This window comes from Cupressus sempervirens, chromosome 7, assembly GCF_028749045.1.
Source record: "Cupressus sempervirens isolate cs-2001-9-10 chromosome 7, ASM2874904v1, whole genome shotgun sequence".
Lineage (NCBI taxonomy): Eukaryota > Viridiplantae > Streptophyta > Pinopsida > Cupressales > Cupressaceae > Cupressus > Cupressus sempervirens.
Window position 1 is genome coordinate 147,940,810 of NC_143124.1, and position 16,526 is coordinate 147,957,335.

General features: G+C 33.3%; 1 protein-coding gene across 1 annotated transcript; it reads left to right on the forward strand.

The window, feature by feature from the left end:
- Positions 1-6,154: 6,154 nt before the first annotated feature.
- On the forward strand, positions 6,155-13,022 carry LOC149545953 (uncharacterized). Its single transcript, XM_089790897.1, has 2 exons — positions 6,155-7,490; positions 12,762-13,022. The coding sequence occupies exon 1, from the start codon at positions 6,358-6,360 to the stop codon at positions 7,414-7,416; it is 1,059 nt and encodes a 352-aa protein (XP_089647023.1). The 5' UTR covers positions 6,155-6,357; the 3' UTR covers positions 7,417-7,490; positions 12,762-13,022.
- Positions 13,023-16,526: the final 3,504 nt, after the last annotated feature.

Sequence of the window (16,526 nt, forward strand, 5' to 3'; positions counted from 1 at the left end):
GGTTGTTGGATCAAAGAACTTCCTTGCAACTAGGGGTGTTACCTTGCTCTGGCTTGCAAATGGAAAGACAATTGCTTTAGTAACTGAAAGGGCTAGAGTATCACCTTGCTGAGATGAGAAGCTCAAAAAGGGATGGATTGAAAGGTTGGCAACAAACTCTTAAAAAATGAATTGTAAAATACAAATATGCATAATATGACATCGAAAATGAACATGAATGCTTCACAACCAAAGAAAATGCAAATTTTCTTCACTAAAAAATGCCAGTAACACTAGAATAGAGGATTTTGATTCCCTTAAGGCAATAGTGTTGATGAACAAAGTAAATCGTGTTAAAAAACACAATTAAATACACATAAGTCATTTCTAACCAAACACATGCAAAACAATAGACAATGGAGGAATATGTTAGCAAAACAACCAAAGGAATCAAAAAAGGTAAAACAAGAAAAAAAAGGACATAGATCAAAATGGGTCCAACGGAAAGAGGTGGCCTTAGTGAGGAGAGTTATCCTCACCTTCATCAAAGATTGAACGATATTCAACCTCCCATAGCTCCTCCCACAATTCCTCCTCCTTGTCTACCTCCTCCACCTCAAAATCTCAAGCATCATGAATAAATAGGTAGGTTTGTCTTGCAAGCACAAGAAGAAGCAATAAAAAATAAGACAACAATTAGTAGTCATAGGAAACTAGAAAAAATGAAATAACAAACTTAAACAAAGGGAAAAAAAACTACACGTCCCTACAAATTCAAGAGGAATGTGGTCCTTTCACAAGTAGGTAATGGCAACATTGCATCTTTGCAGGGATCTCTGTCGAGCATGTTTGGGTTCCCAACTGATCAAATACTCTAGGATCTAGGTAGGAGTATAAGGAATGTTGGGTGTCTCAATTCATGGAGAAGGTGATGTATTAAATGGAATTGTGATGGGAAATACAATCTGAATAAAGGAAATTAAGGTGACAATTAAGGTGACTTGACATTTAATAAATTCATCTATATGTTGCGGTGTAAGGTGGTCGTAGGAAGTATTGGCAATCAAGGTAGTGGATAGGATGGAGCATAGACGATACAATACCCATCCACTGTAATGTCCCCATTTGGGACATTACTCATTTTCCTTTAATTTATATTATAGACTTCATAAAATTCCTTTCATATCCCTCTTCTCGAGTTTAATACTTCTCTTATATATAATATGATGAGAAGAGACATGTCTTTTCAATTAATTATATTATTAATATTAATATAGGTTATTATTTATTAATATAATATTCTTAATATTAATTAATTTGTATATTATTAATATCACTTCAACTATTTCATATTAAATAGAATATAAAAACTCCTAACTTAAATGTCTATATATACAATCGTTACTGTTTATTATTGTATAGTACAGCATAATAATACATTTCTATATATATTATAGTATTATTATTTAAATATGTATATGATTATAGTCATATGAGAACATTATGACATATATAAAATGTATTATAATTTATAATTAAAATTGATATTATTATATTATTTAGTTTTGTAATTATTATTTATTATAAACTTTATATACAATAGTTATTTATTATTAAAGCCTTATCTCGAGGTGGGGATATCAGAGTCTTCCCCTCTTGAATTTTCTTGTCCTCAAGTAAAGATTATTCATATATAACATTTCTTAAAGATTCAATATACAAATCTTATACTTGGATATTAATAACACCTACATGATTTATGCAATACACATTAATGCATGAAAACACAAAGTAGACATGAAGTAGACACATGGATGCATGAAGACACGAAGAAGACACATGAAAACACGAAGTAGACACATGAATGCATGAAAACAGGAAGAAGACACGAAGTAAACATATTAATGCATGAAGACGCTATGTAGACACATAGTATACATGTTAGAATCTTGCTTACAATTTGAAATAAGAGAAGGTAAGGAAATGTTTTACCACTTTGATCGTGAATGTCATGCTCCTTTCTCCTATCTCAAAATCAAAAGCTCTTAAAGATTCATATTTTTAACAACTTTTCTATAGACAGTACTATAATAGGGTGTATAATTCCATAGTGGATGGTAGATTTATTGTTGCTCAAGTTTGGACATGCTTAGGTTGGGGCTCCCTTAGATTTTTATCCATATTGGGATTCTCTTGCCCCAACGCGACCGATTTACTCCTCCCTCTATGCATACTCCCTACCCACTAGGAACATGTTTAATTTTTACGTGGATGGTAGATTTGATGCTTCTCGAGGTTTGACACACTTAGCTTGGAACTCCCTTAGATCTTTATCTATATTGAGATTCTCTCATCCCAATGTGATCGATTTACTCCCCGTTGTACACACTCCCTACCCACTAAGTACATGCTTAATTTTGATGTGGATGGTAGATTTACTGCTTCTCAAGTTTGGACACACTCAACTTGGGGCTCCCTCAAATCTTTAACCATATTGGGATTTTCTTGCGCCAACGCGACTGATTTACTCCTCCCCCTATGCACACTCCCTATCCACTATATGCTAACACCAAAATTCTTATCATTGACATAAATAAGCTTCATATCAAATAACTTTTGAGATAATATTATTGATTTTACTTAACAATATTCCTTGATTATTACCTCTCAACTTAAAAATCAATTTCATTTCATTGTAACTAGAATTATTGATAGATTATTTGATATTCTAATAACGAAATGTGTCAATAATAAGAAAGACACTAACATTTATTTCATAATGACAATTTATGTAGAAATTATATAACTTACTTCTCCATACCTTGTATGATAGGGTGACGATGCAAGAGTCTTGCTCTCTCATTCTATATTGAGGTGTTTTATCCTTTAATCATATACCCTTTACCATTGTTGATATTAGTATGACTTTGATTTCCTCACAAATGATTATATGTTTTCCGCAAATATGATCTTCTCTTGATTTTCTTTTTGCTCTCAAATTAAAATATGGTAGATGACTTATGAATGTGTTCAAAATTTCTTATATTCCTCCTTAGCTTCACATAGGCTAGCTTCCTCGCATTTTCCTTTTTATTAAAGTTTTCTTATGTAATTGTTGCATAATAAATTTTGGTGGTGTCAAATATAATTCCTCCATAAGACTTTCATTCAATGTTGAAACAAAGTAGTCAGAGACACATAACACTTGATACACCAATTAGGTACCATTATATATTGATGTAATACTAGTAAGTATAACCATAACTTTTAGATTAATCTTGTTGGATAAATCCCTTATTAATTTGAATGTCATTGAATCTCTTAAGTTATTTTATCTAAATGTCAATTGTGGTATTACCAAGATACTCTTATTGCTTGTGTTGGCCTTCTTACCCCTTGATTGTAGAAGATGTTACCATTTATGTATGTGAGTTACCGATTGGTAATACAACTTGATCTACCCTTTGTAATAGAGCTTTATCTACTAATCATGACTGTGTGATCACTATGAAAGTTTGCATCAAGTGCATGATCTTCAATACAAATTGAACTATCTCTCTATCTTCTTAATGTATGTCCCATGTACGTCATCAATCTGAATTACTAATGACTTGTACGATGGCCATACATGTATTATGATGAACACTTTGATTGTTGAGAAGTTTAGTAAATGATATTGTTGGTTCTTCTTGAACTAAATCGCTTATTTTCTTTGTTGATGCTCTATGCAAATGTGTTGGATTAGATGATGGAGTCCATGTGGGAGTCTCAGCTAGTCAAATGGGAAAAATCGCCCATTAAATATGTGCTTTCCATAACCTTTGTCACAGCCTCCAATATGAGGGGTGGGTCCCATCATTCTTACATGGGAAGAGGAGTTTCCTTTATTTATTTTAACTTGCTTTTGTATTCCTTTCTTTTAATTGTTTGGAATGTATTTGTTCCTCCTCCATTTATTAACAATGCTTGGCCCATTAGTGTATGGTAAATCATTCCAAAGTGGGGAGATGTATATATATGTTAATTCTAATATTAAGTGTGATATTTATTCTTTTCAATGATCTGTTACCTCTCATAGCTATGAATGATAGTAGAGATTTACACTACTTATGTTCATAGTTAACCACTTTTAATTAGATATACATGCTATCAGTTAGCATACTATTTGTTATGTAGTATTTAGGAAATCTTAGTTCTGGTACAAATTACCTCCTTATGCACCCGCAATTTGAGTGAAAGAGTCAGTTATCAACGTGAGTGTCGATTTAGTTCCCATGAATCTCATGCGAGTGTATTCTCCGTGATGATCTTCCCAACATTCAGGAGATCTTGCATTGTACTTATGAATGGTTAATTATTGTTGTATTGATGGAAGTGGCACTCTTATTGAACCTTTATTTGGAAATGATGAATAATAAATAATGACAACTTCTAAGCTTGATAATCGTATTCTTCAGCAATGATATATTATTTTCTCGAATGTCCCTTTGTTAGTTCTCTTAAGAGTTATGCAACTTTATACTTTCCAATCCAATAACATAATTCTTCTTATCTTATCACCAAAATTTGGACACTTTGTCATCAGAATATGGTTGAAAAATCTTGTGAAAAAAATGATTGCCCTTGACCTGATCAATAGTTTTACATTTAAGTGGTATATATATAATTGTAGCCTCTGAATTGCACCTACTAGTACAAATTCTATATCATGTACTTTTTCAAGATATTGTGGATATGATAAAGTAATGCTTATCTAACCTGCAATATGTGAACTTCATTTCATTGTTCATATATAACATATTCCGTAGATTAATGGTTGTAGCTCCCAATAATTATTTAGAGGTTTGTAATATTGTCGTTGGTTGGTTTGATCTGAATTTCTAATTGTAAATGGAATAATTAAATAGGAAAATATTTGATGATTGCAAAGATGGATTCTTTCTCTGCTTAATAGGATGGCAGGATCAAGCTCTAATACCTATTGTAATGTCCCCGTTTGAGACATTACTTGTCTTCCTTTAATTTATATTATAGACTTCATAAAATCCCTTTCGTATCCCTCTTCCCAAGTTTAATACTTCTCTTATATATAATATGATGAGAAGAGATGTGTCTTTTCAATTAATTATATTATTAATATTAATATAGGTTATTATTTATTAATATGATATTCTTAATATTAATTAATTTGTATATTATTAATATCACTTCAACTATTTCATATTAAATAGAATATAGTAACTCCGAACTTAAATTGCTTATATATACATTCATTACTATTTATTATTGTATAGTACAACATAATAATACATTTCTATATATATTATAGTATATATATATATATATATATATATATATATATATATATATATATATATATATAGTCATATGCAAACATTATGACATATATAAAATGTATTTTAATTTATATTTAAACTTTTTATTATTATATTATTTAATTTTGTAAATATTATTTATTATAAACTTTATATAAAATAGTTATTTATTATTAAAGTCTTATCTCAAGGTGGGGATATCACATCCACCGTATCCAAGGTACTACTCCCATGACTAACTTATGTTCCCATCAACAATCTTAAAAAAGCTCAATTTTGCTTGTCATGCCAATCATGTCTAAACACATGACAAACCACTGACAATACACTACCCATCCACTGTATCCTGTACCTAAGGGCCCAATTGGCAATAGGAATACAAGCGGAATAGGCATATGTAAATTCTTAAAATTTTGAATTCTTCGTTTGAATGCACCAAATCGGAATTGGAATACAAAATAAAATAGGAATACTTATTCCAATTTTAGCCCAAAAATGAGGTTTTGCAATTCCACCTGAATAGGCAGAATTGAAATACCTATTCCTATTCCAGTTTTATTTATTTTAGAAAATATAAATTTATGAGTTTAATTCCCTATCAAATTCTGGCTGAACCAAACAGAGAATTGGAATATATACCCCCATTTTCTATTCGAGAATAAATATTCTAGAAAAGCTATTCCGATTCTCGTAGCCAAATGGACCCTAAGATACTACTCCCGTAGCTAGCTAATTTCCCATCAAGAGTCTTTAAAAACCAAATCTACCCAAGATACTACTCCCATCACAAGCTAACTTTCCATCAAGAGTCTTCAAAAACCAAATCTGCTTATGTCGTGCCAATCATGTCTGAACACATGAAAACCCACTCTCAAACGAACTCAATTTTTATTTTAGAATGCCAACTACACTAGCTGAGGTGGAAAACGGAAATAAGATATTTCCTCTTGTATTTGAATTTTATGATTATACAATGATCATCTCGTCTCACAGAAGTGCAAATAAACCCTAAACCCCTTCTCTCAAATGACCTTCAATACCTATGGCAGCTATTTGCAGTGATCCCCTGATGCATGCGATGGCAGTGATGTATCCAAAATTATTTCTTTCTTCAATAAGATGTTTGCCATGCCTCCCTCTGAGGCTTCTACAGTTTGCACCACTTTCATCATCATCATCATTTCCATCCAAACCCTCGGTCAATGTCATTTCAGATTTTTTAACAGGAGAATGTGGGTTTTCTTCTTCTCAGGTGACAACTGTCATGAAAAAAACACCGCAGCTGTTGAGGACCAGATCTGACTGCACTGCTAGAGAAGCCATTCGTATCTTTAAAGACTCCGGATTTACTGAAAAAGAGCTCGAGAGAACCATTCTCGATTGTCCAAGTGTTCTTATTCTCAAAGTCGATGGGCAGTTGAAGCCCAAGATTGAATTCGTGAAAAGTTTAGGCTTGGCTTCTCAAGACATAGCATATATTATATCTCATAGACCTAGAATACTTACCACGAGCTTAGAAAACACTCTCGCCCCTAGAATTCCCCTTCTTAGAAACCTGTTTGGCTCAAATGACCATTTGCGCAAGGCTCTCAGACGGAGGCCTAACCTTTTGTTATGTAATTTGAAGGACGTAACAGCTAAAGTGGAGTACGTGAAGAATAATTTAGGCCTTCTAGAAGGTTCCGCAGCATTTGTACAAGTTCTCAGTGTGATTCTATGTGTTGGTTCTGAAATGCTGGAAATGAAGACTAGGATTTTGGCGAGCTTTAGTCTGGCAGAGGAGGAGATCCGTCAAATTCTTCGGAGCAATCCTGGAATTCTTCTGCTTTCAGGTAAGAAAGTAAAGGAAAACATGGATTTTTTGATAAACACTGCAGGTCTGATGCCCGAGATTGCTGCTTCAAAACCTTTGCTCCTGAATTGTAGCTTGGAGAAAACACTCAAACCTCGCTATGAATTTTTTGAATATCTGAGGGCAAGCCCGCATTGCAAGTGTCTACCTAGCCTGGTTAATCTTTTAACTGCAAGTAAGAAAAGCTTCCATAAACGTTTTGGCCAGTACAATACTCAAAGCAAGACTAGCGATCATACAATCTCCTAAGGAAAAACTTTTATGGAAGTGACGAAGCTTTTTCTTCGATGGTCGGGCTGATGTTAAAACTTGTCTACGCCAAGGTAATGTTGCTGATACTTAAATATGATGAATAAAATGTTAAATACATTGATTCCATCGAATTACGGCTATTTAGCGAAGCGCTAAATTGAAGTTTTGAAACATCGTGTCTATTAAGACTAAATTGTGATTTTGTTTCCCTATTTGTTTTGTAAGCTATGCTTACTACATTTTCTGTGTCTGTTGCTTACTACGTTTGCTTCTATGTTTCAAGCTAGCTGCTAAACATTAGAGACCCGTTTGCTCACTTTGTAATGCTCTTTAGAAGCTGAAGCTATATTCAAAATCCGTGATAAATGGTGTCTGTCGTTCAGGCTTTTAATGCCATTACGAAAGGAAAGCAATCTGATTTTAGTTAAAGGATGTAGGAAATCAATTCATTAGATCAAAGAATGAAAATTCATTGCCACCATGTGATGTAAGGTTCTATGGTTTGTTCCTTTGCATATGAGTCATTTACGTGAGTTGAAGGGTAAGTCATATAGATTTTGCTTAAATTTTACTTCCAATTGTTTCATTGTTAGATCAAAGTGAACGATTATTAGATTTCAACTTACAGACCATTTTAACAATTGCTTTCTTCTACATAGCTTGAACTTTGACAATGACAGTGATAATCACATCAGCGTATTTTCTCCAAGCTCATTGGCATTCATAAAAAGTCATGTCATATTGTAATCCTAATAATATAGTGTAGTAAAGGTTTTTCTTCAGTATTCTATTTATTTTTATTGGTTAGTCATTGTGATATCCATAATCTACTTGAGTTGTGATATAAACATCAACCTGATTATATCTTTGAGCATCTTGTCAATCTTAAATTCTTCTTTTCCTGTGTATGTTTTTTCCCCTGCTTGCAGCCAGTAGTGGCCTAGTATCCAATCTGCAAGATTATTTCTACTTTTGCAAATCAATTACGTTGAGCCCTACTTCTTTCTACTTTGAAATGATCAATAGTGTTCTGTCTGAGATTTCTGAATATGCTTTATTTTGATAGAGTGACTTGAATTCTGTCATTTTTCCTTGGATGGTTTGATACTTTAGCCTGCATAATTTGGAAATGGTTTGTTAGAGCTTCTGTGATTTGCACCGTTCATTGTGGTTGCTTGCTGCCTTTAATATGCTGGAACACTAGGTTACTTTTTCTCTAAAAAGTGCTACTACAGTTTCTGAATGGAAGCAAAAACAGCTCATTGTAACTTTCATTTTTTATGAAGTTCACATTGCTTGTATTCGTGGCATTTCATGCCTCATATATTCCATTTTGTGAAACAGAGATAATATTTATAGAACTGGAAGTATATGATCTTTAGCTAGAGACAGAGTTAAATCCTTGGAAGCATATGATCTTGTGGATTCCTTCACTATATATGTTTGTGTTAGTCATGGAAAAGTTGTGTTGAGCTGGATTACCCCATAAGTGAGAAGCAATAAACAACCAGACTGTATGCCGTGGACTTTCTACTTAGGCAGAGGATGTGGTCATGGTATCACTAAGTTGTGAGATGAATTTTTCATGTTTTTACAGGCCCTGACGTTTGTACCATTGTGTATAATTTTCAATTTGTACTACTATACATGAAATAGGTATTTATGTAAGGAGCTCCATTCTATAATCCTAAACATATACATATAAACAATGAAACGTATAGCATGATCACAAAGGTCAAAGTGAATTTGTGGATGAAATAATGGTCTTGTTTTGGAAAAATATTTCTTAGACATGAACTTTGGAAGCCTTAATACTCGTGACCACTTTTCTATTTGAAATAGGCAGATTATATATGAAGGCTGCCAATTTAACTTTGACCTAGTCAAAGATATTTGCAGAGCAGTCTTGATAGTATTCTTCAAATATGAAGATCACGTTATAACAAGAGAAAAATGCTATAAGCTGGAAGGGAAGCAACATGGTACTAAATGGTGAATGGAATGAAGTGCTGGCTAAACATGTTATGTGTGGATGTAATAATGCAAGATGTATTTTGATGCAATCCGTATTATATTACTGACATGTGAACTGAAGGGAGACACAATGATTATGCTGATTGTATTTGTATAAATTATTGTATAAATTTATTAAAGAACTTTTTATTAATTTTGTGAGTACTCTAAGACAAAAAATGATACAACTTTGTAAGTGTGCATTGATTATTATTATTCATTCCCATGTTTTGATACAACATCAAAAAAATGTGTGCCAATCATTTACAAGTCTTGAAACAACCTTAGATGGCAAGTCTTTGCCAGTCATTGTAGTTGGGAGTACATTCTGAATTCTATTAGTCGTTCACTTTACTGGGTAATGATTGTTGGTGATTTTCTGTTCTATGTAATGGCTATGTGCTACTATGGTCATTATAAAACTGAGAAGTGAGCTCCAACTGGTGGTATAAAAGTGCTTCTCTGGTATGTGCAGGTTCTTAAAATATTTGAAAATGTTAATTGAGCAAATTAGACACTTCTTATGTAGTAGTAACGTGCATAATCTCTTAAGTGTCCTCTTTTTGTTGTTGGACATGGTTGCAATGATGCGGTACTATTATTCAAGCATGTATAAGATGAATCTTTAAGCTCTTTTCTGATATGGTCTCTAAGTAGAAATAGTTCATTGTAAGCATGGGAAGCATTTTGACCTACAGTATATCATTCATACTCTGTTTCATTAGGAAATGAGAATATCAATGAAAAAAGTTACAAAAATTAATCTGGATAAATCCTCTCATGTAAATATATTTAGGTGGAGCCAATGAAGGGAAGCAGAAAAGAATTGGAGATAGATCTAATATGGGAAAGTAGCAGGATTAAATATGGGGACATGAATAGGAACCTTACAAAGGTGTAGGTCTTGATGGAGGGATATTTTCAGAACACTTATCCTTTTTATACCTAAGAGTAGGAAGTGAATCTTTGCCTTCAAGCAAAGGAGCATTCATAAAGGAGAAATTGGAGAAACATAGGCAGTGATGGAAGGAGAATACAAAGTTAATTTGAAAATATTGCTATTGATCAATCACTGGAAGTTTGATACTGATAGTCACATATTGTTGGGCTACAACAAATATAGAATCCCAGCCAATTTTGAAGGAGCATAGACCACCAGTCTGTCGATCATCCTTGGAGATTTTGTTAAAGTTTTGTTCCCAATGGTTCCTAGAGTTTCCATTACAACATTATTCGCAAAGATTCCCCACTTTCTACAAACAACAGTTAAGAATGACTACAAGAGCACAATAAGATTTATATTATAAATAAAAACATATAAACTCGACAACAGTGCCTGTGAATTCATACCTTGATAGTTATGTTGAATGCAAATTTTGTGCATTGAGGGAGAGCGTTGCATATGTTATTGAATTGCATGAGAAGGAATAAACAACCCAGCAAGATTCTAGTGTGGGATGCCCCTAGTAAACTCCTATAAGAGACTGGTACAAGGAACATTTTTTCAAATATTTATCTCTCTAATCTTCAGATAAGTGTTTGGATAAAAGAGGTATGAGCAGTCATGAAAAATAAGTAAAGGTAATTTAAATGCTGGTGTGGAACTTTAAGATTTATTACTTGGAATTGAAACAAGTAGCTCAATTGGTAATCCTCTTGGTGCTAATTCTTTTATTAGTATTTGAAGTTTAAATTCAAAGCTTTTGCTTTTTATAACTTACCTTTGTAAAATTGGAGTAGAAACTGATGCCAAAGAAACAAGACCTTTTTAAGTTTAGATATCTCGTAACACATGGTTGGCTTGAGTATCTTCTATTTGATGCTCAATATGTAATTGTCATTTGAAGTTGTTTATGAGGCAAACGTTGCCATGAAGAAGGTAGAAACTAGTGAGCTTTAGTTGTAAAGATATAGTAAGATCAAAGAAGAGGATGGTGGACATCAAAGGTTGGAGGAATTTTTTCATCTTCAGCTAGCTTCTTGCTTTTCAACTGTAGATTGTTTGAGAAACATCACCACAGTTGTATCCATTCTTAGAGCTAGGGGTGCTTGGTAGTATTGTGACAATGGATAGTTGAGAATGGAAGTTCACACTATGATGATGGGCATAGATCTAGTGTAGATGAAGCCCAACATTGATGGTTGTCTATTTAGTGTAGGATTTTGTGGATCTATTCTTTTACAAGGGTCACAAGACAACTTGATCGAGCACCATGGATGTGGTTCAATATAAATGATTTTTAAATAATTAGGAAATTTGGGGAGATGGAATTTGGAACTCATGTATATGATTGATTTACCAGATCAAATAACAAAATTCTATTCTTATCAGGGGATTATGCCATTTTCATACGGCGTGGACATATTTTGAATACTTACATATTATTTCATGTTTGGAACATTTTGTTTCATATTGTTCAATATATCCACTTACAGAAGGATTCAACAATTGCTTTCTTCTACATAGCTTGAACTTCAACAAAAAAAAAATGGTTATCATAGCAACGTATGTTTTAAGAGTCCAGCGGCCTTTACACAAAGATCATATTGCATTCTTAATGCGATACTGCACTTAAGACTTCTCTTCAATATTATACTTCTTTTGATTGTGTAGCCCATAGTTGGAAAACTCGGAATAAATGATAACTTAGCAGTTAACCATGTCCTTGCAAAAAAATATTAAACATTTCAGAATACATCAATTTTATTTCTAGAATATATTACTGATCTCTTTCATATGTACATCAATGATATGTCATGAGCCCTTTATTTAACATAATCATCTCACACTCTGATTTTTTGGGATTCCTAAATGTTAAAAAAGTAGAATTGTCACTCCCCAAGCTTCTTTCTCATTCTTTATCATTGCTTTTAACTTTGAACTATCCATCAGGCAGGTTTTTTGATAGGCGAAAAGATGGTATTATGCTGTTATCAATTTTATTTCTAGAATATATTACTGATCTCTTTCGTATGTACATCAATGATATGTCATGAGCCCTTTATTTAACATAATCATCTCACACTCTGATTTTTTGGGATTCCTAAATGTTAAAAAAGTAGAATTGTCACTCCCCAAGCTTCTTTCTCATTCTTTATCATTGCTTTTAACTTTGAACTATCCATCAGGCAGGTTTTTTGATAGGCGAAAAGATGGTATTATGCTGTTATCTAGGGATTGTGAATAAATCTGTCTTATGAATGTTATGAGTTGTATTTGTCAGATTCTTGTTTGCTTTATTTTAACTGCAGCTCTAGTTTTATTTAACAGTTTATCAATCCAAGACATGCAACTAAATTTATGTTCTTTTCTTGTTTGCTTTGCATAGCCTTGGCTAGGAACTAGAACTAGATATAACGAGTTAAGCACAGAGAGTCAATGGTAAAGAAATTCGAAAACCCTCCTGCCAATCTCGGGAAGATACTGAATATTGTCACCGTGAAGAACAGAGGCATCTTCTTTAAGCATCCTAATGTTCCCAGTTGCTACAAACAATTAATTTTCATAACCAAAATTATTGAATTGCTAAAGTTTGAAAACAGATTTATTTGTAAATTATTTTTTAATTGTAAATTTCTTTTTTCTCGTTTGCTGGACTCAATTTTCCTGGTGTTTTAATTATTTTTTAATTTCAAAAATTTCATTAATAATATCTATCTGACGTTTCTGGAAAGTTCTATGAAACTGTGTAATTGTTATAGAAATCCTTAGAAACACCTAACGATCCATTCAGAATCAAGTCCCTGTTGGATTTCTAAATCTGTCTTTCATATTTCATGAAATAATAGAAAATAAAAATACAATAGTATTCAAATTTAAGAAATGGAGCTAGACTTTGCGTGCAAAAATGCCTGATCTTTTCAGAACAGCATTTGAAAGAAAAATTCAGTTTTGTCAATCAACACCTATAAAATTCATCGAAATGATCTATAAAAATCTGATACTTTTCACAAATGAAGCTAGGCTTTTCTGACAAAAATACCTTATCTTTTTCACAACAAAATTTTGAAGAGAAATATGGTGTTTTCTGAAATAGCACCTGTAAATTCATCGAAACGGTAATCTATCCCAAACTAAGAACAAAAATGAACAACCTATGAAAAAAAACCTTGAATAACTTGGATTCTATCAAATTAATAGTATGCATTGAAAAAAGCTCATGATGATGGTAATTTCATTGGATTCAATAACATAAAATCAAAGTTGAAGACCTTGCATTTCAATTAAAATGAAGAAGTGAGCAGATTGAATGCTCCACGGTAGCAGACTTGTTGTCAATGTTACCAAAAACAAAACATTCGATAGTTCACAGACATGACCAACTTAACTAACCCTATATTTTGATTTTGCCCTAGGTTTAATGTTGATCAGTAGTCAAGGCCCATTGTCATCCTTGATTCTCTGCACCGAACTGGATAGTGTTGTTACAGATTGCTCTCTGCGTGACTTCTTTGTATACCTGTTGTGCCTCCCCTTTGCATTCTTCTGCCACAAGAACCACTATTCAACGCCCTGCTTTAGAATCAATTTTGTTGTTAGATCTGCCAGAATTTTTGGATGCCATTCGGACTAGCCTTAATAGGCAAAAATATCTCTACAGTAAGAATAGTGGTGTCATCAATTCAGGCTTCCTGATTCAGATTATGTCCCAATATTTGGGATTTTACATGTTTCTAAGATAAGAATTTCCATTGTCATTATTGGACTGATGGTCTTGGATGAGATGCCTTCAAATTCATTTCCCATGTTGCTTGATTCAGCTCCCAATACTATTTTGTACGGGATGAACTCATGTTAAAGTGGAAGCGGATGACACTATCATTGCCATGCTTAAGTGTTAGTGAACAGATTGTCCTTTGAAGAAATGCATGCAAATCTGATCCTGAATGCCCAAGTGAAAGGACAAACTATCACCTACAGTTGGATAGGTTATTGTGGGATTGACAAACTTCCTCTGAATTTTATAGGGTACAACTCTCCGTATAAGATATTCAATGAATCAAATATGGATTTTTTAATCAAAAAGCACGAAAGGATATCAAACATCTACCCATAAATACAATGTAGATACGAAGACCTATACTACTGCATAAAAGAAAGTAAAGAACAAGAGATGACACAAAGTTCATTTGCTGAACACTGCATTGTGTAATGAAAATGAAACCATGTCTTCCATCTTCTTGAGGGAGTTAAAATCAGAGCTTTGAACGATATTTTGAAATGGTAACGTAATAAAGAAATAATGATATTAGACTATAATTTCAGAGAAAACTGAAAATGACTCAAAGTTCGTAATCAGTGGAAGGAAAAATACATTGTAATCAAAGTCTAATGTGTTTAACCTCCAGTCTTCCTTCCCTGACTGTAAAAGACCACAAAGACCCTTTTACACATTACAATCTAATCATTATTCAAAGAAAACAAATTTTTTTTCCACAATATTACATCAAACACCAAAATTTAATCTTGATCTCAGACACGCAGTTCTGAAAAGAAAGAAAATCTGACCATGCTTTGCCTCTCGCTGTCTCTCTAGAAAATGAAACAATTTTGCAAAATCCCCTCCTTGCCTGGAGCCCAAAGTCTGCAGTCTGGAAGAAGGAAGAATTGGAACCCCTCTCTCTGTTGTTGTTGGCTTATTTATTTTCTCCTATTGTCTGTTCTTGTTTAGTTTAGGTAACTGATTCTTGAAAGAAGACTCTTCTTTTTATCTTCCCAGGGCATTGGATCAGTGGGCTTTCTTATGACTTGGCATCATCTTTAAACTTTTGCAAGCTTTATTATTTCAGTGGCCTCTCAACTTTATAATACCCTACTATGTTAAACAACATTTCCAGATTTCCCTTTGGTTGCATTTAATTATTTAATTAAACACTCTGTGAGCACATCTATGGTATATGCATGGACAGGCGACATCTTTCTTTATGCAACATCTACAAGCTCAAATAATAACCTCCATATGTTGTTATTTGCCAACAACACACCTCTTCTGACAGATGTCAAAGATAGACATAAAAGCTTGTAATGTTAAATATTGTCCATTGCTCTTAACTTATACCTGTCAAATGACTCTTCAGATCTTGATTAATAAATCCCATTGAATAGCCTCTATAACTAGTGAATTTACACCTCAAGATCTATAATTAGGAAACATAACACTCTTTGAATTCTTATGCATGAGCTGTCAAGGTGGCATTTGCTGATAATGAGGCTCTGTTATAATTTTGTGACTATGATTGATAGTTTTGATAGTGATCTACTCAATCGACTATAACTTGTGAACCAAGAACAATTTTGAAGATAGCTCCGGTCAAATTGTGCGTAACTTCTAAACAACATATCCAAAATTGAGCCAAATCCAACAGTTCAATTGGAAGTTATGCCCCCTGCATTGAGATCCAATTTGGTTGTCTGCATTCTGTAATTGTTATTGCTGAGCCGATAGAGGTGCAAACAGTGATGTATATCTCATGATTCTAGACACATTTTGGAAATCGCTCTAGTCAGTAGTTAGAAAACTAGGATTTTGAACACATCCAAAATTGAGCCCGATCCAACAGTTAAATTTTGAGATATGACCTCCAAAATATGACTTTTTTTGTCATCAGAGAATCCCTGTTTGCAGGTTGTATTCTTGCATGGTGTTTCGGACTTGTCCAAACCTCATGGTGGCAAATGATATGGTTGGGTTTTATGAGGAAAGAGCATTTCAAAAATTTGTGTCTTCCCTATTTTTACAGCAACCCCATGGAAATGTAACTTGCATTTGAGAACCAATATTGTTAGCCATATCACCCACTGCATTAGATTGACCATCCTTGCTTATGATAATAAGAATGCATTGCACTCAGGGCAGTGCCTAGTCAAAGTATGGACAGTCGGGAGGTATGATCATTCAGGATGCTACTCGAGTGCTCAAATTTACCCTTCAGTCATCGAACACTACCTATATCTTCACTTATATCAAGCTTGGATTATAGGGAGACCACTATCTTTGCTTGAACTACAATGATCACAAAATGAGTCTTGTATATCTTTGAGTTTCAAACCTTTGGGTCTACATATATGGACATATTTGATCTAAATTTAACCA

Coding starts and splice junctions, on each gene's coding strand:
- LOC149545953 (XM_089790897.1), top strand. CDS start 6,358: ATGGCAGCTATTTGCAGTGATCCCCTGATGCATGCGATGGCAGTGATG.